At 45.1% G+C, this 26560-nt stretch overlaps 1 protein-coding gene across 2 annotated transcripts in view; it reads right to left on the reverse strand.

The window, feature by feature from the left end:
• Nucleotides 1-6873: 6873 nt before the first annotated feature.
• zgc:114181 (uncharacterized protein LOC619255 homolog) overlaps nt 6874-26560 on the reverse strand; it is a 127453-nt gene continuing 107766 nt past the window's right edge. For both annotated transcript variants that reach the window (XM_034173900.1, XM_034173901.1), the window contains exons 6-12: nt 20135-20332; nt 15467-15551; nt 14598-14758; nt 14345-14509; nt 12904-13045; nt 12423-12570; nt 6874-7208 (exon numbers count right to left, since the gene is read on the reverse strand). In XM_034173900.1, the coding sequence (XP_034029791.1) occupies nt 7142-7208; nt 12423-12570; nt 12904-13045; nt 14345-14509; nt 14598-14758; nt 15467-15551; nt 20135-20332 (966 nt within the window). In that variant the 3' untranslated portion in view covers nt 6874-7141. The remainder of the gene's footprint in view (nt 7209-12422; nt 12571-12903; nt 13046-14344; nt 14510-14597; nt 14759-15466; nt 15552-20134; nt 20333-26560) is intronic.

Below are 26560 nucleotides of genomic sequence, written 5' to 3' on the forward strand. Positions count from 1 at the left end.
TAGCTGCAGCATTTTGAATTAACTGAAGGCTTTTCAGGGAACTTTTAGGACAACCTGATAATAATGAATTACAATAGTCCAGCCTAGAGGAAATAAATGCATGAATTAGTTTTTCAGCATCACTCTGAGACAAGACCTTTCTAATTTTAGAGATATTGCGCAAATGCAAAAAAGCAGTCCTACATATTTGCTTAATATGCGCATTGAAGGACATATCCTGATCAAAAATGACTCCAAGATTTCTCACAGTATTACTAGATGTCAGTAATGCCATCCAGAGTAAGGATCTGGTTAGACAACATGTTTCTAAGATTTGTGGGGCCAAGTACAATAACTTCAGTTTTATCTGAATTTAAAAGCAGGAAATTATAGGTCATCCATGTCTTTATGTCTGTAAGACATTCCTGCAGTTTAACTAATTGGTGTGTGTCCTCTGGCTTCATGGATAGATAAAGCTGGGTATCATCTGCGTAACAATGAAAATTTAAGCAATGCTTTCTAATAATACTGCCTAAGGGAAGCATGTATAAAGTGAATAAAATTGGTCCTAGCACAGAACCTTGTGGAACTCTATAATTAACCTTAGTCTGTGAAGAAGATTCCCCATTTACATGAACAAATTGTAATCTATTGTATATATATAAATATGATTCAAACCACCGCAGCGCAGTGCCTTTAATACCTATGGCATGCTCTAATCTCTGTAATAAAATTTTATGGTCAACAGCTTTGTAAAGAATAAAAGAAAATATATGCTATTTTACTCATAATTAGCTTTGCATGCTAACAATGCTAAAAGTTACCAAACTGAATAAAAGGTTTTGTGTTCATTATTTTTAAAAAGTAACAAATGTTTAGAAGTACTGTATGTACACATGCAGGTTTAAATGAACTAGATATTGTATTGAATAAATGAAGTTGAATAGAGTGTATACTTGTGCCATAATGTGTTTAAGGGTTTTATCATGATGTCAAATCAATGAACATGTGTATGCCTATGCTTTGATAGGTGTTCAATTGATTTATGATGGTTTTGAATGATACAATATTATACGGTTTGATTAATGATTGAAATATGTGCTTATGATGAATTGTATTGAACATGTGGAACTGCTGGCAGATTTGTTGACTCTCAAATCAGTAAAGTATTTTGGTTTAAGGTTTTCATAAATAACATATGCTTACGTAGGGTGTAACATGTTGGTTTAAAACATGTCAGACATTGACCATTTTTAATAAAGTCATGACTAATGACTGACATGATGTTCCATGGTATATGCAAAGGTCATGAGGTCAAGATGTGTACTGCAAATAATATTGTTGTTGCCTCTGTTTATAATCAAAGGGTTTGTACATTTATGTTTGAACTATGCTGATCAGTAATGTACAGTTGAATGACTGTACTGTTCAAAATTAATTGCTGCTTCTGCATTCTCCAAAATGTCAGTGATCTCTTATTTTGACTGTGTGAATGAATTTTGCTTCCAGAGGGAAAACAATAACTGGGTTATTTCTTATCTGAAGCCAACCTTGAGAGTGTTTGGAGAAACACGATTATGTCTCTGTGAACTGAATTGAATGTGGACCTGTTCTCATACGGAGCTGAAAACAAGAAAACAGTGATTCTTTAACATCGTTCTACATTACTAAGTTACACTCGACGCAAAGGCAGAGTGGGGGTGTATGTGCTTGCAAACCTCTGCACCCAGGGTGATTATCAGATCAGTTTCCATCACAATGTTGGATGATAAAGGATTAACAACAATGCCTGCTTTATGGACTTCCATTTCTACCATGGAGTTACATTATTACATGTTTGTGCTCAGACCAAGGATGTGTGGGACTGGGCGCCACGCCCAGACAGATTTCTGGACTGCAAGTTTAAAGACTAAAGATTTTTGCTGCACAATGCTGTGGGTATCGGTTTTGTGGTGTTATTAAAGATGTGTATGCATTCTGAACCCATTTTTGCACAAAGATGAATGATTTTTGATGACTGATCTGCTCTGCTGTTTTAAACCTTTGGGGCCGACGCCGTCGTATACGACGGCTGGGACCAAGCTTAACTAAATTCTAAATAACTTTTTAATGATATGACATAGAAATGTACTTTTATTTGCTGAAAAAGTTAACTCCGCGGACTTTCGATCCACTGTCGGCCATCTTTGTACTCTTCATAGAAGCTGTGTGATGACGTGCGCAATGTGAGTGTCCAATCGGAATTGGTTCACCGTCACATGGTTTTCCAAAATCCAATGGTAGGGCAGATTCACCTCACGTCAAAAGCCAAAGATCGTTTTCAGGAGTGATATGTTACTAGTTAGCCCGTTTGAATAGCCCCCTAACTTCTCTAATGTGCTCTGCGCCATTACGCACAGCAGAGGGAGATCCTCGCATGACAATCTCACGTGCTCAAACAAAGAGTGTGTAACTATCAGGATTGCTCCACTAGTTTGCATTTGAATGTTACTGGATAACTCTGTGGCTCTCTTCCTCTGGTGTAAAGCACTATTTACCATATCAATGAGGTGAGGGAAAGGGGCTGCTCCTCAGACTGGAGCATAAACACATAGACCATTTTGTATATATTGTTCAAAATGTTAATTTGTTTATTGTTTGAACTTTTTTGTTGTACAGTCTTTCACACAAATTAGCTTTATAAAGTGTCAGAACAGTTGTTTATTATAGTTTGCTGTGTGTTTTGAGTAAATGTGTGTGGAAAATGATTTTTCGCTTTATTTTTCCTTTGATATTTTTGATTGTAGACCTTTATTACACTTATAAAACTCAACAAAAGCATATATGTTATGAAAGAACAAGTTGTCATGAAAAAAAGAGACATAAAACTTGATTGTGGGATGCAGGGAGAGCTGTTAACAGCAATAATAAAACATTTATGCCAGGCGAGTGAACTGTCCAAAAAATGCCCTCGGACCCCAGAGGGTTAATAAACCTGGTAGGATTAACTTGAATTCAAATTAATGTTGTGTATTCTATCTTGTACTGCCCACAGACTCATGGGGGGAAACCTGAGATTTTCTGTGTTTTTAGAAAAGGTTGTTTTTCCCCAACATCTTTCATCCTGATTCCTTTGATTCTGATTGCGTGTCTTTGATCCTGATGACTGACTGTTCATCCTGGTCTGTATCAGTGATCACTCGCTTGTGATCCTGATTCCTTTGATGCTGATTGCTGAACCGATATCTTGGAATGTCAATGACAACATTTTGGTCACTGGGCTTCCTTCCATGGTAATGATCCAGGATGCAGGTGCCTCAGTGTTGACGAACCCAGTAAATGGAGAAGGTAAAGAACACGCCCAAAACTGACCTGGCTGCTGCAGATAGATGGAGACTTTTTGGAGGTGGGCATGGACCCACTGTGTACTGAGGTGGTTGTCCGTCATAAGCCAGGGTGGTCCTGTGGTGGGGTGGTAGTGCCACAGCATGGACTTTCCTGCCTGTAAGAGCATCAACCTGACCTTTAACATCTGAAACAGCTGTGTGGTTAACCAGCATCTCTGCAAACTGTCAATCACAGACAGTTTGTGTTCAATGAAGGTGGATCAGGTGACCCTGAACCATCCCTTAGTTATGCTGCTATAGACTTAGACTGCTGGGGGGTTCCCATGATGCACTGAGTGTTTCTTTCTCTTTTTGCTCTGTATGCACCACTCTGCATTTAATCATTAGTGATTGATCTCTGCTCCCCTCCACAGCATGTCTTTTTCCTGGTTCTCTCCCTCAGCCCCAACCAGTCCCAGCAGAAGACTGCCCCTCCCTGAGCCTGGTTCTGCTGGAGGTTTTTTCCTGTTAAAAGGGAGGTTTTCCTTCCCACTATTGCCAAGTGCTTGCTCACAGGGGGTCGTTTTGACCGTTGGGGTTTTTCCGTAATTATTGTATGGCCTTGCCTTGCAATGTGAAGCACCTTGGGGCGACTGTTTGTTGTGATTTGGCGCTATATAAATAAAATTGATTTGATTTGATTAAGAAATCAGGAAAAAAAATTGTGGCAGTCAGTAACGGTTACTTTTTAGACCAAGCAGAGGGAAAGAAATATGGAATCACTCAATTCTGAGGAAAAAATTATGGAATCATGAAAAACAAAAGAACGCTCCAACACATCACTAGTATTTTGTTGCACCACCTCTGGCTTTTATAACAGCTTGCAGTCTCTGAGGCATGGACTTAATGAGTGACAAACAGTATGAGGTCTATTACAAAAGTATCCAACCTTATTTTTTTCAAAAACCATATGGATTTGAATCACGTGTAATTGCATCAGACAAGCTTGAACCCTCGTGCGCATGCGTGGGTTTTTCCACACCTGTCGGTTGCGTCATTCACCTGTGAGCAGGCTTTGAGTGAGGAGTGGTCCAGCCTCCTCGTCGTTGTTTCATTGCCAGGAAATGGCGGAATGATTTGGGATTTTTTTCCATCAGAATTTTTTCAGAAACTGTTAGAGACTGGCAGCTGGAAACCATTAGAAAAATTTATCTGGCTTTCGGTGAAAATGTTACGGGCTTGGTAGAGAATAAGGAGTGTTACTGTCGCTTTAAGGACAGCCCCCAGCGGCTGTGGGGCGTGCCACGCTCCGAAGCCGCCATCGACAGGCTGAACGACCATTTCTTTCTAAACGGATGGCTGTCTAGATCCGTGACCATCTTGTGCCATTTCTCTGGTTATCACAAGAGCTGGACATCAACCATTTTCCGGCAGATTTCACTTTTAACAAGAGATTTTGTCATGGAAAGCCGAGCGGAGGCTTTGCGCGTCACGATGGATTCGCTACTGGAGCGAGACAAAACCACCTCCGTTTTGGTCTCACAGGACGGCTTTGAGATGGCGTTCAGACAGCTGTCGGTGGTTTTTCCATCGAGTGATTATCCGAGAAATTGTGGATGTGCCTGGACATGCCAGAACATGTCCTGTGAGGCTTCATCACGGCGTTGCTTTGTGCCATGTGGCACCGCCGCGACGTGTGAAGCCTCCGCTCCTCTTTCCATGACAAAAACTCTTGTAACAGTGGAATGTGCTGTTCATTTACAAACTGGACGCTGTGTTTTATCCGGGACGTCGTCTGACTAGCACAGGAATTGTGAAAAGATGTGGACATCAGCACTTTTTCGGCACATTGAGACAGACGTGCGGAGGAATTCCGCGCGTCATGGCGGTGCCGCATGGCGCAAAGCAACGCTGTGATGAAGCCTCACAGGACATGTTCTGGCATGTCCAGGCACATCTACAATTTCTCGGATAATCACTCGATGGAAAAACCACCGACAGCTGTCTGAACGCCATCTCAAAGCCGTCCTGTGAGACCAAAACGGAGGTGGTTTTGTCTCGCTCCAGTAGCGAATCCATCGTGATGCGCGAAGCCTCCGCTCGGCTTTCCATGACAAAATCTCTTGTTAAAAGTGAAATCTGCCGGAAAGTGGTTGATGTCCAGCTCTTGTGATAAGCAGAGAAATGGCATATGATGTTCCAATGAAATTCTGATGGAAAACAAGCCCAAATCATTCCGCCATTTCCTGGCAATGAAACAACGACGAGGGGGCTGAACCACTCCTCTCAAAGCCTGCTCACAGGCGAATGACGCAACTGACAGGCGTGGAAAAACTCACACATGCGCACGAGGGTTCAAGCTTGTCTGAAACAATCACACGTGATTCAAATCCATATGGTTTTTGAAAAAAATAATAAGGTCGGATACTTTTCTAATACACCTCGTACACTTCATCAATCTGGCTCCAACTTTCTCTGATTGCTGTTGCCAGATCAGCTTTGCAGGTTGGAGCCTTGTCATGGACCATTTTCTTCAACTTCCACCAAAGATTTTCAATTGGATTAAGATCCTGACTATTTGCAGGCCATGACATTGACCCTATGTGTCTTTTTGCAAGGAATGTTTTCACAGTTTTTGCTCTATGGCAAGATGCATTATCATCTTGAAAAATGATTTCATCATCCCCAAACATCCTTTCAATTGATGGGATAAGAAAAGTGTCCAAAATATCAACGTAAACTTGTGCATTTATTGGCGTGTTAGAGGACAAGTTAGGACAAGCCCAGCTCTCCACAATTTCTCTGATACTTACTGGACTGGTAAGCATTGAAAGCCGAGATAGGCATGTCCCAACTTGTCCCATGACACGCCAAAACGGAGGTGTTCTTTGTCTCGCTCAAACAGCGAATCAGTCGTTACGCACGAAGCCTCCGCGCGGCTTTCCATGACAAAATCTCTTGTTAAAAGTGAAATCTACTGGAAAATGGCTGATGTCCAGCTCTTGTGATAACCAGAGAAAGTGCACACGATGGTCTCGTATCCACAGAGCCATCAGCTTAGAAATGATCTGGCGTTTTCTGCCTCGTCGTCACAGCTCGAGCATCCTTAAAGCCGTCCTTAAAGCTGTAGTAACACTCCTTATTCTCTGTGAAGCCTGTAAAATTTTCACCGAAAGCCAGATAAATTTTTCAAATGGTTTCCAGGTGCCAGTCTCTAACAGCTTCTGAAAAAATTCTGATGGAAAAAAAGTCCAAATCATTCCGCCATTTCCAGACAATGAAAATCCGACGAGGGGGCGGGACCACTCCTTCCACAAGGCGTGCTCACAGGCGAATGACGTCACCGACAGGCGTGGAAAAACTCACGCATGCGCATGAGGGTTCAAGCTTGTCTGACGTAAAAACATATGAATCAAATCCATATAGTTTAAAAAAAAATAAAAAGGACCGTTACTTTATTGACAGACCTCCTAAAGTCTGAAGGACCTAAATGACATGGTGAGATGCTGACGAGCTTCACTCATTCATGTCCACGACATACTGTAAGCATATTACATGATTTTAACATGATTAAAAACAATGACACAAAGAGTTTTTGTTGCTTTTATCACGTGATCTTTACAGTTTGACCTCATGGAGCAAAATATAGAAAGTGAAAAATACACAGATGCTGATTTCAAATTCTAATAGCACAATTAAATTGACTTGGATGGAAAGACAAAGCTGCTTCTTCCTGCAGAAGATCCACAGGTACAAATACTTTATATCTGAAACAAAGTGGAAACTGTGGACTTGGTTTCTGAATAAAGCAACAAGAAAACACAAAGTGAGCTCCGAACCAAACATCACCCACTGCTTTAATTAATGTGGGCCACTTCATTCAGGTAGGCGATGAATAACTTGGTTCCCTCGATGTAGTTATACCTGCAGAGGAAGGAGGGAAAATGCAGCTTTGAAAAAGAACCTCACACTCGTCTGTTTCTATCATCCCTCACTTCCTGCACTAACAACAACAGATTCAGTCTGCCACGATGCCTCACATCTCTGGTTTAGAGTTTCAAAGTAATGACTGTGTTGTGTGGGCCGCCGAAGAGGAGGTACTGCTGGCCCACCACCACCAGAGGGCGCCCTGTCTGGAGTGCGGGCTCCAGGCACCAGAGGGCGCTGTCGCCTCACAGGAGCAGCCAGGGTGACAGCTGTCACCCATCACCTGAGACGAGACAGCTGATATCAATCAACAGGGAGGTATATCAGCAGGACGGCATCTCTACCTCATTGCCGAGATATCGCTTTACCAAGGAGGTAACGTATCCAGCCGATTATATCAACCTTAATTACCTTTTGCCTTTATACAGAGGGAGAGAAGAGCAGCAGGAAACAGTATTTGGATAAGTACTCACACTCCTGCACTTTAGTGTTTTCCTGACAAGAGGTGGAGGTGGTGTTCCACCCTGTGTGTTGCTGGGTGCAGCCGCACCCACACCTGACTGTTTCTGTTCCTTGCCAGCAGTACCGGATCCGACGAGCGGAGGCAGTGGCCACCTGGGGTTCGGGACTTTGCCGCTCCAGTATCCCCGGGGTTCGGTGGCAGAGGAAATCGGGTGGTTCCGGTTCGACTTGGACAGACGTCTCCTATCGTCGAGCCTGCCCACACGACACCTTTGGAATTCGGTTACTGCTGTATTTGTAATCTGTTGTGTTTGTTGTGTGAATTCACAACAGTAAAACTTTGTGATTTGACTTTCTCCATTGTCCGTTCATTTGCGCCCCCTGTTGTGGGTCCGTGTTCCTACACTTTCCCAACAGACTGACCTTTTATCCTGACATAGCCTAATTAATCTTTAATTTAATTTATTTCATTTATATAGAGCCAAATCACAACAAAGTTCCCTCAATGTGCTTCACACAGGTAACGTCTAACCTTACTAAGCCCCAGAGCAAGAACACAGGCAATGATTTGATTTGAAGAAACCTCAAACAGACCAGACTCAGAGGGGTGACCCTCTACTTAGGCCATGCTACCGACACAATTTACAAAACAGTTTACAGAAACAGACACCACACCCATCTCTGGATGGAGCCGCACCTCAAACAGATAGAAAAAACAGAATCAGGCATCGGAAAGACAACAAATACAGTATAATTTGTCAGCATTAAGCAACAAGAAGAACAAAAGAAGTACTAAGATGATCGCTGGCCACTAGCCCTAAGCTTCAGTAAAAGACCCACAATGTAGATAAAGCTGAGGCCGCGGCCCGCTCCGTTTACTAATAAAATGAATTTAAAAGGGTAAAAAGCATAGTAACATACGTACTATGCCAGTATGCTAGCCATACTAAAGGGAGAATAAGTGCGTCTTAAGTCTGGACTTGAAAGTCTCTACAGAACCTGACTGTTTTATTGATGCAGAGAGATCATTCCACAGAACAGGGGCACAATAAGAAAAAGCTCTGTGACCCACAGACTTTTTATTCACCCTAGGGACACAAAGTAGTCCTGCACCCTGTGAACACAAAGCCCGGGCCGGTAGGTAGGGTTTAATTAGGTCATCTAGGTAGGGAGGTGCCAGCCCGTGAACAATTTTATAGGCTAGTAGCTAGTGGTTCTTTCTCTTTTTGCTCTGTATGCACCACTCTGCATTTAATCATTAGTGACTGATCTCTGCTCCCCTCCACAGCATGTCTTTTTCCTGGTTGTCTCCCTCAGCCCCAACCAGTCCCAGCAGAAGACTGCCCCTCCCTGAGCCTGGTTCTGCTGGAGGTTTCTTCCTGTTAAAAGGGAGTTTTTCCTTCCCACTGTCGCCAAGTGCTTGCTCACAGGGGGTCGTTTTGACCGTTGGGGTTTTTATGTAATTATTGTATGGCCTTGCCTTACAATATAAAACGCCTTGGGGCAACTGTTTGTTGTGATTTGGCGCTATATAAATAAAATTGATTGATTGATTATCAGAGTTTAAAAGTACGAAATTGCCAGACATCCAGGCCTCATTTAAAAGGAGGACAGCTGTAGGATTAAGCCAGGTTTCACATAAGCCAATCATATCTCAGTGATGATCCATAATTAGATCATTAATCAGCAATGATTTAGAGGACAGTGACCTTATGTTAATGAAACCCAGACTAAGGACCTCAGTGGGGTTGACAGTTGCGCTGTTTGGATTTAGGAGTGGTTCCAGAGTAGCATCCCTGGAAGTAGGTTTAAGTTAGAGATATTCCACGCGGGTTGTAGGTAGCAGACACAAAATATTTGACATTGCTGAAATAGCCAGCAGGCGATCCTCTATTTCAACGTCATCCAATGTAGTAATGGGTGCTAAGTTTGCAAAGCATATCCCTTTATGTGTTTTATGGAAACATCTGCGGAAACAGGCCACAGTCTCAAGTGGACAAATTTCCCTCCCTGCCACATAAACTGCACTATCACCATAGTGGATTTTCTTCACAAATTTCCCCACTAAGCTAATGGATTCCACTTCCACATTCGTCATAAGCCTTGCAGGGTCTCTAATCATCTGCTCCGTGGCCTGCTTTAAAGTCCTAATGTTACCCTCCCTGTAGAGCTCTATCTATGTTTGCAGATAAGATGACGGTGCCTTCCCAGTAGGGTGAAGGCTGTCCGGCAGCAAGCCACGGTGGCCCCATAACGAAGGCCAGTTATCAATAAAACTAAAGCCTTGCTGTCTACAAAATTGCGCCAGTCACCTATTTAATAATGTCAGTCTTCTAAATGCCTCATCATTACCCGGGAGGGGAGGGGACCAGAGACTATTAATTAAATCTTTGATCCCAGTTCCTTTGATTCTGTGCACTGACCTTTAATCCTGATGACTGACCCCTTGATCATGATTCTTTAGGTTCTGGTGACTGACTTTTGACCCTGATCATTCACCTTTGATCCTGATTGCTTTGATTATGATTACTGACCTTTGATCCTGAAGACGTGCCTTTGATCCTGATTAGTTAATTCTGATCACTGTCCTTTGATCCTGATCATTCACTTTTCCGTTGATGCCGATTGCTTCAAAGTAACATCCTGCCTCTGCCTTAGTGCTTTTTTGTAGAGCTTTCAGACAGTGAGTGTTTATCAGCAGCTGCTTTGCATACATTTGACTCAGCTCACTGCAGAAGACGACCTGCTGCAGATGAAATCAGTGTTCCATCATTATTCTGCTATGCCTACATTCTGATGGCCTTGCTACAAAATGGCATCAGCACCAATATTACTGAAACTCAGGAACATGTGTTTTGAACTGTAAAAATCTGGATTGTTGCTGCCTGTTTGAGGCCACTGAAACATACAAAATGAAGGTAGTGAGAGATGAACTGGAAATGTAATATAACATAAGTTCTGCCAGGAAGACTCAGATTTCAAAGCTTTCATTTAGTTTCACCTGATCAGTAACAGCTGATCCTACTTTCAGTCATCAACTCACAACCAATAGGAAACATGCATGTTACTTAAAATTGTGAGCTCTAGTTCAACTCTGTGCTGCTTGCAGTTGCTGACCTGAATGCTACCTCCTCCACTCTACCATCATCAGTCAGTGCCTGTCTGATGCTTGGTGGTAGTTCCCACCCTTGCCTTCTTCAGATAGCACATTCAAGATCTATCTACCCCAGCACCAATATGGGGACCTCTACCAAAGACTGTTCTAACATGCTGGTCAATATCCCTATGGATTAAAAATATTTAACGTTTTCTTGTCTTCTGAAGCTCTATGGTAAAACTGTCACAAAGAAATGTTTGATGAGTGAATTATAGAGAATTATTCTGGGTTAAAGTTCTTGAAGCTTCTTTCAGAGAACTTCTTCATTCCCTGTATTCGTTGTTAAGGGCTGCTTCACACATAGTGTGAATTTAGTCGATTTGTGCACAAAGTGCGCATGAAGCAGGAATTGTGTGCAAAACATGTAAAATAGTAGCTGCCTCGTAGACCATTTGCTACATCTATTTGCGCACACCAGCAGCTGAAAGAGTCTGTGCTGTGTGAGCCCATTGATCCCTTTTGATGCAGGTGTTGCCAAATTCCAGCTGACACACACGAACATCTAACACCAATCATTTGGCACTTAGAAAATGTGTGGCCATTTGCACTGTTAACACGACAACAGTCAGCAGACAATCACTCGTGCTGGCAGTGAAATTTGTCTAAGTGCCCCACAAGTGTGGCTTTGGTGTGTGTGCTGAAGCGACAGGAGGTGCGTCTTCCCAAAGAAGCAGCTGTGGAGATCTGTCGATCTGGACATCCCAGCTGGACAACACGTACTGTGTTTGGACGGACATGGACTAACAACTGTCCACTGTGACGCGCGTGTTTGCTTGCTGTCATCACATGGACATAAATAAGAACATATATCACTATGGCGATGGGCTGCAACAAGCAAGTGCGCGCACAGCGTGGACACTGACAGGCTGCCCCCAGGTTGAAATGGACATTCAGATCAGAACACGTAGTGGGCGATCTGACTGTCACACCACCCACGTGAGCTCTGTTCCACATGACGTGGTGTCAGTCCTGCAGTGTGGAATCCACAAGACATGCGTGTCAGGCAGAACACGCACGTGCAGCTAGCTGGATGCACTGGACCAGTAGATGTGGACATGAGAACAGCGAACTGCTTCATCATTCATGTCATTTCATGACTGTATGCCTGTGACCATGAGTCATCTACAGAGGAACAGATGGATTATATTTGTATTGTCCGCTTGATAAGAGGTATTCAATAAAATGCAGTGTTTTTGTTTTTTTTTAATAGGTCCATGTCCTTCCTGATATCAGGCAGTTTCTCACAGCTGTTACAGGACAGCAGTTGTAGCTCAGTAGTAAAGCTTCTGACTGGTAATCAGAACTTTTGGCCCGGGTTCAATTCCTGTGGGATGCATGTAATTTTTATTTATTTATTTTTATTTTTACAGCTGTGAAAAGCTGCTGTGTTCCTGCATGCACAAACCGTCGCACCGGCATTGTGCATACCTGCCCATCAGCGAGATGTTTCCTGGTTCGCTCATACGAGCTGCTCCGAGGGGTGTCGCCCTGAGTAGTACATATTCGCACTATGTGTGAACGGGCCTTAAAGGAAGTGAACAAGAGCAAAGGTTTCTCAGTGATCCAGACATTGAACATCAAAGTTGAATTACCTGCTCATCTTTTCATTCTGGGAGTGCAGCCCGTCATCAAAGGCTCCGATAGGCAACATGATGATACTCTTTCCTGTCACATCCTGCAAGGTTCTTGCAATGGGGATGGTCCCACCCTCACGGATCAGATCAGGATCTAGGTCAAAAACTGGTCAATAAGGACATTAAACCCGTGTTAAGATGAGCGGACTGACTATGAGTGACTTTGTCTGACCATGTTTTTGTTGTTTCGTTTTGATTTTTGGTGCATCTGGAGAACAAATATTGCAAAGTAAATTTCAGATCAGGCCCAGAATAACAAAGCATGCCGGACATGTACAAATCCTGCTGTAATTCTCCTGCTTTGCATGCAAATATTTTAAAACTAAAATTGTTTGTACATGGATGCATGTGTGCAGTTTGCGTACGTGCATGACCATGTTGATGTCATGTGCGTTGAGTATTTTTCAATATTTTGTGCAGCAGCAGGAGGACTGCGCACCTCTCCGGACAGCAGCTTTCCCGGCCTCATAGAGCGGGTGCTGAGTATCCGCCAGCCAGGGTTTGGCCCCGATCACCATCGTCACCTTCAACTTGTTTGGACTCTTTCTCTTTGCAAACACTGAGTGAAGGTAATCTGTTACCTAAACCAAAGCACCAACACAACAACACAAACTGATGAGAAGACATTAATATGAGCACAACTATTCACATCCCACAAAACCCTTCATTTGATCTTAAGACTCAAGTCCAGTTGTAATCTTTACTCCACTCAGCTGCATCTCTGTCTGGAAACAGCTTTGTCAACCAAATCTGGATCATTATCTGGATATAGACCAGAGTACACCTGTGAATAGACAATCATGGGATCCTCAGGACCTACCTTTAATCCTGCTCTTTGATCCTGATTCTGAGTGCTGTCAATGATCCTGGTCACCAACCTTTGATCATAATTCTTCACCTTTGATCCCAATCACTGACTTTCGATCCTTTACTTTGATCACCATCACTGATTTTGATCCTCTGTGACAGTTATAGGCTCCTGAGCACTTGCCTTTGATCCTGTGCTTTGATCCTGAGTGCTAAAATCCTGGTCAACAATCTCTGATCATAATTCTTCACCTTTGATCCCAATCACTGACCTTCAATCATCACTGATTTCGATCCTCTGTCACAATTATAGGCTCCTGAGCATTTACCACTGATCTTGATCTTTGATCCAGAGTGCTGAATTTTGATCTTGGTCACCCACCTTTGATCACAGTTCTTGACCTTTGATCCTAGTCACTGACTTTCTATTCTTTTGCTTTGATAATCATCACTGATTTTGATTCTCAGTGACAATCATGGTCTCCTAAGCATCTACCTTTGATCCAGATCTTTGATTTAGAGTGCTGAACTTTAATCTTGACCATTGACCTCTGATTATAGTTCTTGACCTTACTTCCTTATCACTGACCTTCAATTCTTTGATCATCATTGCAGATTTTGATCCTCAGTGATCTCTGATCCTGAATGGTGAACTTTTATCCTGATTGCTGACCTTTGATTCTGTGTGCTAAACTTTGATCCTGATCGCTGATGTTTAATCTTGAGTGCATAACATTGTTCCCAATAAGTGACCTTTAATCCATGACTTTGACCCTGATCATTGTCCTTTGATCTTAATCAGTAATATTGCTTGCTGACATTTGAGCCAGATTGCTGATTGTTTTGGTCCTGTAATATTAAGAGAATCAGTGGCTGATGGCCGCCCGTGCCTATAGTCATGTGGCCTGTGTGGTCTTGAGAAAATAACACTGTGTTGTGCGACCACTTGTACTAAGAGCTAAAGGTTTGAATGTCGCATGACTCTGGTGGCAGCTTAGTGTCTCGTCCAGGGTCTCGTCTGCTGCTTCTTCACTGCAGAAACAGACATGTGTGTCATTGTCATGTTGTTTTACCTGCTTCTTGACCACAGCAGGATCCATGTTGGGAACTTGCCGTATGGAGAACTTAGCAGTGACCTTAGCGGGTATAACAGTCTTGGTGCCGGTGTCAGAGAAGGCACCTTCAATGCCATGGATAGAGACCGTTGGGTATCGCCACAAGTGGGCCAACAGGTCGACCTAAAAGAAACAGAAAAACCACATCTGCTGTCCCCATCCCTGTTATAACAGTTTCTTGTCAATCCTTTTCTTGATTTCACTGTGTTACCTTGTTGCTGTACATGAGCTGGCCGACGCCGATCTTGCTTTTGTAGTGGTCAATATCAAACTGGATATTCTGGTACATTTTCCACTCTTCGTCAGAGAGGGGCGCTACAGCTTCTCTGATCCCAGGAATCAGGATCTTTCCATTTGGACTGATTAGTGTGTCTAAGAAAAGATTCATGTGATTCTTTCACTCCCTTAAGGCCCTGTCACACCTTGACGATTTAGCCTGTGTATGCCGGCCGTACTAAAAACTCTGGGGCACGCTGTCGTATGTCTAATAAATTAATGCAGCTGTCACACCTTGACCATTATCCAGCGTCTGTCGACAGCCCCGTTTCAACCCAGTGGTTTGGTCAGTACTGCACGGTGTGGTGCACGTCAGAAACAGAGTAATAAAACATTATATTTTTCCATTTTCATTTTTTATCTTGGTAGACCACTTTCATTGTGTACAGCAGGGCTGGATCCAGAGTGAAAATCTGACAGCAGGCACACGTGAACCCCCCCCCCCCCGATAACATGCACATAGTCTGTTATCAGCTTCCAGCTCCAGGACCTTCAGTGGTTACATGAGTTTGAGCAGATATTTCAACTGCTTTAAATGTTTCAATTTTAAGTCATAAGTACAATTTTAAAAAGGCAAAATTGCTGACTTCCTAATTCGTAATTATGAGATAAAGTTTGAAAACTTTTGCTTTCAGATTATAGTTATAAAATATGTGAAAACATTATTTCACCACTGAAGCTTTAAAAAAATAAAATCTGTCATTTGTCATGGTGTTGATCAATTTCACATTTTTACATTAGAATTCTGATTTTACAGGCCAAATGAGTTGTCCCCCCCCCCGATGATTCACATGGTACACTCACCAAGAATGCCAATCAGGTCAGTCATTGGTTCTATGACACTTCCTCCGTACACCCCTGAATGTAAATCCAATTTAGGGCCTTCGATCTGTGAACACATAACAAAGACCTTGGGTCTGTTCAGGATTAGCAAATAAGACAAGCTTATTTTGTTAGTTGTTACTAATGAATAAGACAGACTGGTTTATTTGGTAATCATGTGTTATGGAAAGGACCCCTGGTGAGTGTCAGTGTTATTCTTTTAAAACTGTCAAAAATATTCTATTTACAATCCAACAATGAATGTGATGAGCACTGATGGTAATAACGCCATTAAAATAAACGCCGTTACATCCATCCATCCATCTATCCATCCATCCATCCATTTTCTTCCGCTTTATCCGGAGTCGGGTCGCGGGGGCAGCAGCTCAAGCAAAGCCGCCCAGACCTCCTGATCCACACACACCTCCCCCAGCTCCTTCGGGGGAACCCCAAGGCGTTCCCAAGCCAGCCAAGATATGTAGTCCCTCCAGCGTGTCCTGGGTCTTCCCCGGGGCCTCTTCCCAATGGGACGTGCCCGGAACACCTCTCCAGCGAGGCATCCAGGGGGCGTCCGGAAGAGATGCCCGAGCCACCTCAACTGACTCCTTTCAATGTGGAGGAGCAGCGGCTCGACTCCGAGCTCCTCCCGAGTGACCGAGCTCCTCACCCTATCTCTAAGGGAGCGCCCAGCCACCCTGCGGAGGAAACTCATCTCGGCCGCTTGTACTCGCGATCTCGTTCTTTCGGTCATGAGCAAAATCTCATGACCATAGGTGAGGATCGGAACTTAGATCGATCGGTAAATCGAGAGCTTTGCCCCCCTACTCAGCTCTCTCTTCACCACGACGGTCCGATACAGAGACCGCATCACTGCAGATGCTGCACCAATCCGTCTATCGATCTCACGCTCCATCCGTCCTTCACTCGTGAACAAGACCCCGAGATACTTAAACTCCTCCATTTGAGGCAAGGACACTCCACCGACCTGAAGAGGGCAAAGCACCTTTTTCCGGTCGAGAACCATGGCCTTGGATTTGGAGGTGCTGATTTTCATCCCGGACGCTTCACACTCGGCTGCAAAGCGCCCCAGTGCATGCTGAAGGTCCTGATTTGACGAAGCCAACAGAACCACATCGTCCGCAAACAGCAGAGACGAGATTCTGTGGTTCCCAAACCAGACCCCCTCTACACCCTGGCTGCGCCTAGAAATTCTGTCCATAAAAATAAAGAACAGAACCGGTGACAAAGGGCAGCCCTGGCGGAGGCCAACGTGCACTGGAAACAGGTTTGACTTACTACCGGCAATGCGAACCAAGCTCCTGCTGCAGTCGTAGAGGGACCGGATAGCCCTTAGCAAAGGACCCTGGACCCCGTACTCCCGGAGCACCCCCCACAGGGTGCCCCGAGGGACACTGTTGAACGCCTTCTCCAGATCCACAAAACACATGTGGACTGCCGTTACAAATGGCGTTATTTATTTCAGTAACTGGTCATCAAACTAATGACTCTTTCCGTTATCGTTGCTGACAATAAAATGCAGCGACTTTTCATCTCACACAGCTGAGCTGCAAAGTTTATCCACCGTCACTGTGTAAGCACTTTACCCATTTATGGGTTAGCCGTGATGTAGGTGGAGTAAACACTGGCAACATGGCAACACAAAGAGCAGCACTTTTTGAGCCTCCAAAAAGCTCTTTGAGGTCTCTTCAGAAAAGCTGTGGGTGATGTCATGGAAGGTTTGTGCAGTACATCTCCAGTCTTTGGGTTATCAAAGCAGTGCACCTGGTTCAGGCAGACACTCTGATTGGGTGGGACAACTGCATAAATTATGCTGATTGGCTAAGGAAGAGTTAAATTTCATGGTAAGCCAACCAGAGGCAGAGGTGGGTGGGACTTCTATGGAGTTAAATTTGTCTCATTAATACCTGCATATGCACAGACGGTGATCTACAGATAGTCCTTGATTTGCACACGTTTTGTGATCCACAAACACAAATTTCTGATTTGTAAAATGTGTGTTGGTTTTTACAAATAAATGTGTATTTGGAAATATATATATCTTTCATTTGTAAAAAAAAAAAAGCATTTGCAAAACTGAAAACTACAGAGGTTCACAAATATATAGCTTGTTATTTACGCTGCCATCCAGTAGATGGCAGTATTGTTCTATGCATTTTGATGCCTTCGCTTTTGTTGAATGCAGCCACAGAGGGGGGCAGAGATTTCTACATCACTATCTGGCTTTTTGAGACCCTGGTTGGATTCCCGTCAGGAAAAAGCGAAACACTCTGGGAGTTCTAACCACAATATGAAGAGATAAAAGCAGAAGAACAAGTGATGGACATCATCACCATGCTGGGAGGAGCTTTTTATCAGCGACTGTTTGGAGTGACGCCGGGTTGAGGGGGGGCTGATCAGATGGAGGGACCAATCAGACCGTGACACAGAGCAGACACACAAACACAGCAGACACTCAATCCAAAATTCTTCACAGTTGGATACCTGCGTGAAGCTTGTGTGCCTTGATAGAGAGCGTGGTGTCAGCTGAGAAAATAGTGCCATTTTGGGTTTAACTGCGCTGAACTACTGAATGAACCTTTAATGTTTTCAACATTTTTAAAATCATTTAACCACATACAGCTACACATCCAGGTACAGGTACTATCAAAATAAATATAAAAATAGTTAAGCTAGAAAATTTACATAAAATTACAATTTATGATGCATTATTTAATTAATTTAAAGCCTGATTTATGTTACTTCATACATTGACGTGCGTGACAGTTTTAAAGTTCTCCGTCTCTGGATTGTACTTTATTCTGGATTAATTTGACCCTCAACAAGCTTTTCTTTCTACAGTCATCACCTCCAATTCAAAGGTAAGCTGTACAATTTCCTCTTTTACTGACTTCGTACTGTAAAGTTGCAGACTTTTCTGATCCATTTATCAGCGCTCACACTGTAAAAAGTGCTATAATATGATGGCAGACGAAGAAGTGAAAGCAGAAAAGTGTAAAATCACAGCCTTTTGCTGTGTCTGATTTAACAGGTGCACGTCAGGCTGCGGGTCCCAGTCTGAGCACGGTGTGAAAAAAAATAAACGGTTGGGCTTTTAAACACGGAAATGGCTTTTAACGGAAATACATTGTGATTGGACGAGACATTTTATCCAATGTGAGCGAAAATCTGATGTACAAAATCAGTTATATACGGTGTTTATTACATGAAAAATAATACCAAAACTTTGGGACTTTTTTTGTTCGGTGACTGCGAATATCTGGTTCATACAATGACAGTTTATGTGTTTTTTACTGTACATGGGATTGAACAATAAATTTATCTCTCAAAGCTTTGAAGATGAAGTCAGCTTCTATCCCACACGGCTGACTTTATTTTCCAAAATTTTTCTTCTGTTCGGATCTGAAGGGAATCTGTACAACTTGAAGCCCTTGTTGTGTCTATTTGTGCATCCAAATGTACAACAACCCATCATTTTCAGTGAATAAATAAACAAAATAGCTGGATTTGCATGCACAAAGCAAATTCTATTTTGAACCACAGATGGCACCAGGAGTCTATCTTTTTTTTTTTGTTCGATTCGTCATGTCGCCACTCTCTCTATCAAGGCACACTACGTAGCCGTACTTAGCCACTGCTAAGGACAGGAGCAGACTGCAGCGTATCATCCATGCAGCAGAGAAGGTGATCGACTGCAATCTGCCATCCCTACAGGACCTGTACACCTCCAGGGCCCTGAGGTGAGCAAGGAAAATAGTGGCCGATCCCTCTCACCCAGGACACAAACTTTTTGTCACCCTCCCCTCTGGCAGATGGCTGAGGTCCATCTGGACTAAAATCTCAAGACACAAAAACAGCTTCTGTCCATCTGCAGCTTAGACTTATAAATAATGCTAGAGACCCTGTGTGGAGAAAAGATTATGTTGTTTTGCCCCTGTCTTAAAGTAACCCTAATGATGTACTTGTTATTATTACACTGAATTTGTTTTTGTAGCCACTAACGACTGGGAGTGAGGCATGCTGGGGTCATTCTGAACTGGGAGTGAAGAGCTGGGGTCATTATGTTTTTGCAAGAGGAAATAACTTTCAGATGCCTGTTGATTAGAGGAATTATGTGCACCTGGGAGTTTGAGATGGCCACTCACCCTCCCTTCGCGCACACACTAGAAAAGAGGGGGCAGAGCCATGCTCCAATAGAGTCTGCTGCGGGTTGCGTACGAACGCCCAGCCGGTTGACAAGCGCACTCTGCCGAAGGTGTTGGCTCTCCACCTTAAAGGCGTCACGGTAAGAGAGAAAGAGATATTTTATGCGCTGCAACCACTTGTGTTTGATGTAACTGCTTTTGTGGGGAATAAACATACGCCTGTTTGTTCTAGCAAAATGCAGTCTGTGTGATCATTTCTGTGTGCCGATTTGACCGAACCTTGTTTCAAAACAGACCCCCAATTACCCTGCCCCCCAACACCCACAAAGTACAGACTGATCATCCATTTACTGTTCATCTGCACGCCTGCACAGCCCCATTCGACAGTATTCTTAGCTTTGCCCATTTGTCTATTTGGCAATTTGGCATTGGTCTTACTTGGCAATAAATTTGATTCAGAGATGTAATGTGAGCAGTCATTACTCACCTCAGCAAAGAAGTAGCAGTTACCTCTGGTGCCGTAGGTGAGGGCAGGTTGTCTGCTGAGCCAGCCACAGTCCGAAATAATGAAATAATCCACATCAGAGAAGAAGGTGTCTCTCTGAGCCAGTATCATAGCATCGAGCCCGTTCGAACCCGTTTCCTCCATGCCCTCGATGACAAACTTCACATTCACTGGCAGCTCCTGGTGGACGAATTCAAAGGCAAACTGTTTCTCACACAAACCAGCAGGTCTGCAGGAGCATCAGGTGCAACATTACAGTCATGTGGTATGTTTTTCTAAGCAGGAATCAAAACACCTCACAGCTGAAGACTCCACAGACTGGACCCGGCCACGTGGGTGCTCACATGGCTAATGGATGGTCACTTTGAGAACTTCTTTCAGCATAGGTCTGCCTGGATGGTTCCAGTCAGGACCCAAACCCGTTCCATCCTGAGGTGGATTCAGCAAAGCAAAGACACCACACCTGCTGCTAAAGACCTGATCCGGATAGACTGTCTCAGTGACATTCACCATGTCCAAGTTCTGCAAGGTGCTAACAACATACAAGGAGCAATGATCTTCCAGTCTGACATTTAAACTCAAAATTCTACTCACAGAACCCCATAATGACAACATGAAAAATTTTTCTGTGGAATTTTTGGAAGGTTGCCAGGACCCAAACTCATTCCATCCTGAGGTGGATTCAGCAAAGCAAAGACAACACACCTGCTGCTGAAGACCTGATCCGGATAGATTTTCTCAGTGACTTTTATGAGTGAGCAGATGGATACTTTTTAAATTTTATGATCAGGTGTGTCATCAGACAGCATTAGTGAAGGTTACAAATGATCTTCTTATGGCCTCAGACAGTGGACTCATCTCTGTGCTTGTTCTGTTAGACCTCAGTGCTGCTTTTGATACTGTTGACCATAAAATTTTATTACAGAGATTAGAGCATGCCATAGGTATTAAAGGCACTGCGCTGTGGTGGTTTGAATCATATTTATCTAATAGATTACAATTTGTTCATGTAAATGGGGAATCTTGTTCACAGATTAAGGTTAATTATGGAGTTCCACAAGGTTCTGTGCTAGGACCAATTTTATTCACTTTATACATGCTTCCCTTAGGCAGTATTATTAGATGGCATTGCTTAAATTTTCATTGTTACGCAGATGATACCCAGCTTTATCTATCCATGAAGCCAGAGGACACACACCAATTAGCTAAACTGCAGGATTGTCTTACAGACATAAAGACATGGATGACCTCTAATTTCTTGCTTTTAAACTCAGATAAAACTGAAGTTATTGTACTTGGCCCCACAAATCTTAGAAACATGGTGTCTAACCAGATCCTTACTCTGGATGGCATTACCCTGACCTCTAGTAATACTGTGAGAAATGTTGGAGTCATTTTTGATCAGGATATGTCATTCAATGCGCATATTAAACAAATATGTAGGACTGCTTTTTTGCATTTACGCAATATCTCTAAAATTAGAAAGGTCATGTCTCAGAGTGATGCTGAAAAACTAATTCATGCATTTATTTCCTCTAGGCTGGACTATTGTAATTCATTTCAGTTAATTCAAAATGCTGCAGCTAGAATACTGACAGGGACTAGAAGGAGAGAGCATATCTCACCCATATTGGCCTCTCTTCATTGGCTTCCTGTTAATTCTAGAATAGAATTTAAAATTCTTCTTCTTACTTATAAGGTTTTGAATAATCAGGTCCCATCTTATCTTAGGGACCTCATAGTACCATATCACCCCAATAGAGCGCTTCGCTTTCAGACTGCAGGCTTACTTGTAGTTCCTAGGGTTTGTAAGAGTAGAATGGGAGGCAGAGCCTTCAGCTTTCAGGCTCCTCTCCTGTGGAACCAGCTCCCAATTCAGATCAGGGAGACAGACACCCTCTCTACTTTTAAGATTAGGCTTAAAACTTTCCTTTTTTGCTAAAGCTTATAGTTAGGGCTGGATCAGGTGACCCTGAACCATCCCTTAGTTATGCTGCTATAGACTTAGACTGCTGGGGGGTTCCCATGATGCACTGAGTGTTTCTTTCTCCTTTTGCTCTGTATGCACCACTCTGCATTTAATCATTAGTGATTGATCTCTGCTCCCCTCCACAGCATGTCTTTTTCCTGGTTCTCTCCCTCAGCCCCAACCAGTCCCAGCAGAAGACTGCCCCTCCCTGAGCCTGGTTCTGCTGGAGGTTTCTTCCTGTTAAAAGGGAGTTTTTCCTTCCCACTGTCGCCAAGTGCTTGCTCACAGCGGGTCGTTTTGACCTTTGGGGTTTTTACGTAATTATTGTATGGCCTTGCCTTACAATATAAAACGCCTTGGGGCAACTGTTTGTTGTGATTTGGCGCTATATAAATAAAATTGATTGATTGATTGATTGATTGATTGATTGATTGATTGATTGATTGATTGATCAGAGACAGAAGCCAAAATATTTGAAAATGGCCTCTTGGTCCAAAGCAGGCCTTGGCTGGAGACTGACCCATATTTGGACATTATGTTGTTTTTGACTGAGTAACTTTCAGTGTTGGGACATAATCAAGATGAGGAGCATTGTGAAGGAGTGTCAGCTAAGACATTTTGTCCATTTGGAAATAGTCAAGAAAGGTCTCCAGAGGCTTCAGTTCCTGAGGTGCTTGAAGAGAGCGTGACTGGTGACCTTCTACAGGTCAGTATCTCAGTGTGCTACTCTGGCTGCACTGCAGACACGAAAACTCTCCAGCACATCATCAAGGCTGCTGAGAGGATCACCGGCACCCAGCTCCCCAGACCAGAGGACATTTACAGGACCCGCTGCATCAGTTGGGTCGGCACACATCCTGGACACTAGGCATGTGGAGATTAATTGATATGAATCGGTATCTTGATACAAACGTGCGCGATGCGAGTGTATTTGTTCATTCAGTGTGCATTTGAGGTACATAGAATGCACCATCCCTGGTTTGTGCTGTATTGTGACCATGGATGAAAGCCAGAAAAAATGTTGCAACGAGAACAACTGAAAACAGTCAGAAGAGATTTTTGGCTCACCTAAAACATTTAAATCAGGCGTTTGGAGATACTTTGTGTTGTGAAAGTGACGTGACACGGACCCACAACAGGGGGCGTTAATGAACGGACAATGGATAAGCCAAAAGTAACAATTTAATGTTGTGAATCGCACAACGATGTACAGACAATAACAATATGGTGGACTGTCAATCATACACCAGGTGACGTGTGGGCAGGCTCGACGATAGAAGACGCCTGGCGAGAGAAGAGCTGGATCCCCACACAGCTTCCACCACCAACGGAGCTGAAGAACACCGGAGCCGCCAAGCCCTGCGCCCCAGGTGGCCGCTGTCTTCAGCAGTCAGACCCGGTACTGCTGGCAGAGAACAGAGACAGTCCTGATGAGTGTGAGTTCGCACACTCAGTAATCCCACAGTCAGTGTTTAGTAAAGGAGGGAGAACCTCCACCTCCAATCACACACTCGTGCAGCTCCTGGTTAACCACTTATCTGGGGTGGGGTGTGAGGCGAAGCCATCGCTGTCACACCAAACGCCAATCCTCCAGATAAGGCAACACTCCAGTAAAACGGCTGCAATAGAAGTTCAGGTTATTACACACAAAGTGTCTGTCAGCAGAGAAATTACCTGAATGGTAGTTGATTTCTCGGCGGGGAGGTGGAGTTGCAGTCCGGCCTTTATGGTGGTGGTGATAAGTAGTGGATGAGTGACAGCTGGTACGGATGATGAGTGACAGCTGTCACTCCTGGTTGCTCCGACGCCCTCTCGTGCTTGAAGCCCGCACTTCAAGCAGGGCGCCATCTTGTGGTGGTGGGCCAGCAGTACCTCCTCTTCAGCGGCCCACACAACAGGACCCCCCCCTCAACGGGCGCCTCCTGGCGCCCGACCAGGCTTGTCCGGGTGCCGCCGGTAGAAGTCGGCCAGGAGGGCCGGGTCCAGGATGAAGCTCCTCTTCACCCAGGAGCGTTCTTCGGGTCCATACCCCTCCCAGTCCACCAAATACTGGAACCCCCGGCCCTTCCGACGGACATCCAGGAGCCGGCGCACGGTCCAAGCCGGTCCGGGGGTACAGAGGGGTGAAACATGATGAGGTTTGATGTGTGACACATGGAAAACCAGGTGGATCCGCAGTGAAGCTGGCAGCTTCAGCTTCACTGCGGCTGGACTGAGGACTTTGAGGATGGGGAAAGGTCCAATGTATCTGTCCTTCAACTTTTGGGATTCCACTTGCAGGGGAATGTCCTTTGTGGAAAGCCAAACCTCCTGCCCAGGCTGATACGCAGGGGCCGGGGCACGCCGGCGGTCTGCATGGTTCTTGGCCCTCGTCCGGGCTTTGAGCAGGGCAGAGCGGGCGGTACGCCACACCCGACGGCACCTTCTCAGATGGGCCTGGACCGAGGGCACCCCGACCTCTCCCTCCACTAGCGGGAACAATGGGGGCTGGTACCCCAAACACACTTCAAATGGGGAGAGGCCGGTGGCAGACGAGACTTGGCTGTTATGAGCGTACTCGATCCAGGCCAGATGGTCACTCCAGGCCGTTGGGTGCGCGGAGGTCACGCAACGGAGGGCCTGCTCCAGTTCCTGGTTAGTCCGCTCTGCCTGCCCATTCGTCTGGGGGTGGTACCCAGACGAGAGACTGACGGTGGCCCCCAGTTCCCTACAGAAACTCCACCAGACCTGGGAGGAGAACTGAGGACCATGATCCGAGACAATGTCTGATGGAATCCCATGCAGACTCACGACGTGGTGGACCAGGAGGTCTGCAGTCTCCTGGGCCGTCGGGAGCTTCGGGAGGGCCACGAAGTGGGCCGCCTTGGAGAACCGGTCCTCTATCGTTAAGATGGTGGTGTTTCCCTGGGACGGCGGGAGGCCCATGACAAAGTCCAGGCCGATATGAGACCAGGGGCGACGAGGCACAGGCAGAGGCTGGAGGAGGCCTTGGGCCTTGTGGTGGTCGGCTTTGCCCCTGGCACAGGTGGTGCAGGCCTGGTCATACTCCCGGACGTCGGCTTTCATAGACGCCCACCAGAAGCGCTGCCGGACCACTGCCACGGTCCTTCACACCCCTGAGTGACAGGAGAGCTTGGAACCATGACAGAAGTCAAGGACCACAGCCCTGGCCTCTGGTGGGACGTACAGTTTGTTCTTCGGACCGGTCCCCGGGTCCGGGCTCCGTGTCAGGGCCTCCCGGACCGTCTTCTCCACGTCCCAGGTAAGGGCGGCCACGACAGTGGAGTCGGGGATGATGGTTTCAGGGGGGTCTGACAGCTCGGTCTTGACCTCCTCTTCGTGCACCCGGGACAGGGCGTCAGATCGTTGGTTCTTTGTCCCGGGGTGGTAGGTGATCCGGAAGTCAAAACGCCCGAAGAACAGCGACCAGCGGGCTTGCCTGGGGTTCAGATGCTTCACGGTCCGGATGTACTCCAGGTTCCGATGGTCCGTGAAAACCGTAAATGGTACCGATGCTCCCTCCAACAGGTGTCTCCACTCCTCAAGAGCCTCCTTCACCGCAAGAAGTTCCCGATTGCCGACGTGATAGTTCCGTTCAGCTGGGGTCAACCTGCGGGAAAAGTAGGCACATGGATGGAGAACCTTGTCGGACTCCCCGCTCTGGGATAGCACGGCTCCTATCCCTGAGTCAGAGGCATCCACTTCAACAACAAACTGGCGCTTGGGATCGGGCTGCACCAGAACCGGTGCAGCCGAGAACCGGCGTTTCAACTCCCTAAACGCGGCTTCGCACCGATCCGACCAGGTGAAGGGGACTTTTGTGGAGGTCAGGGCTGTCAGGGGGCTAACTACCTGAATGTAGCCCTTGATGAACCTCCGGTAGAAATTTGCAAAACCGAGGAACTGTTGTAGTTTCCTACGGTTGTTGGTTGGGGCCAATCTCTCACCACCGCAACCTTGGCCGGATCAGGGGCGACGGAGTTGGAGGAGATGATGAACCCCAAGAAGGACAAAGAAGTGCGGTGGAACTCACACTTCTCGCCCTTCACAAACAGCCGGTTCTCCAACAACCGCTGTAGGACCTGACGTACATGCTTGACATAGGTCTCAGGATCCGGAGAAAAGATGAGTATATCGTCTAGATATACGAAGACAAACCGATGCAGGAAGTCCCGCAAGACATCATTAACCAACGCTTGGAACGTCGCGGGCGCATTGGTGAGGCCGAACGGCATGACCAGGTACTCAAAGTGACCTAACGGGGTGTTAAATGCCGTCTTCCACTCGTCTCCCTCCCGGATCCGAACCAGGTGATAAGTATTCTTATGATCCAATTTCGTGAAAATTTGGGCTCCATGCAGGGGCGTGAACACTGAATCCAACAGAGGTAACGGGTATCGGTTGCGAACCATGATCTCGTTCAGCCCTCTGTAATCAAT

Source organism: Thalassophryne amazonica, chromosome 7 (assembly GCF_902500255.1).
Source record: "Thalassophryne amazonica chromosome 7, fThaAma1.1, whole genome shotgun sequence".
Classification (NCBI taxonomy): Eukaryota; Metazoa; Chordata; class Actinopteri; order Batrachoidiformes; family Batrachoididae; genus Thalassophryne; species Thalassophryne amazonica.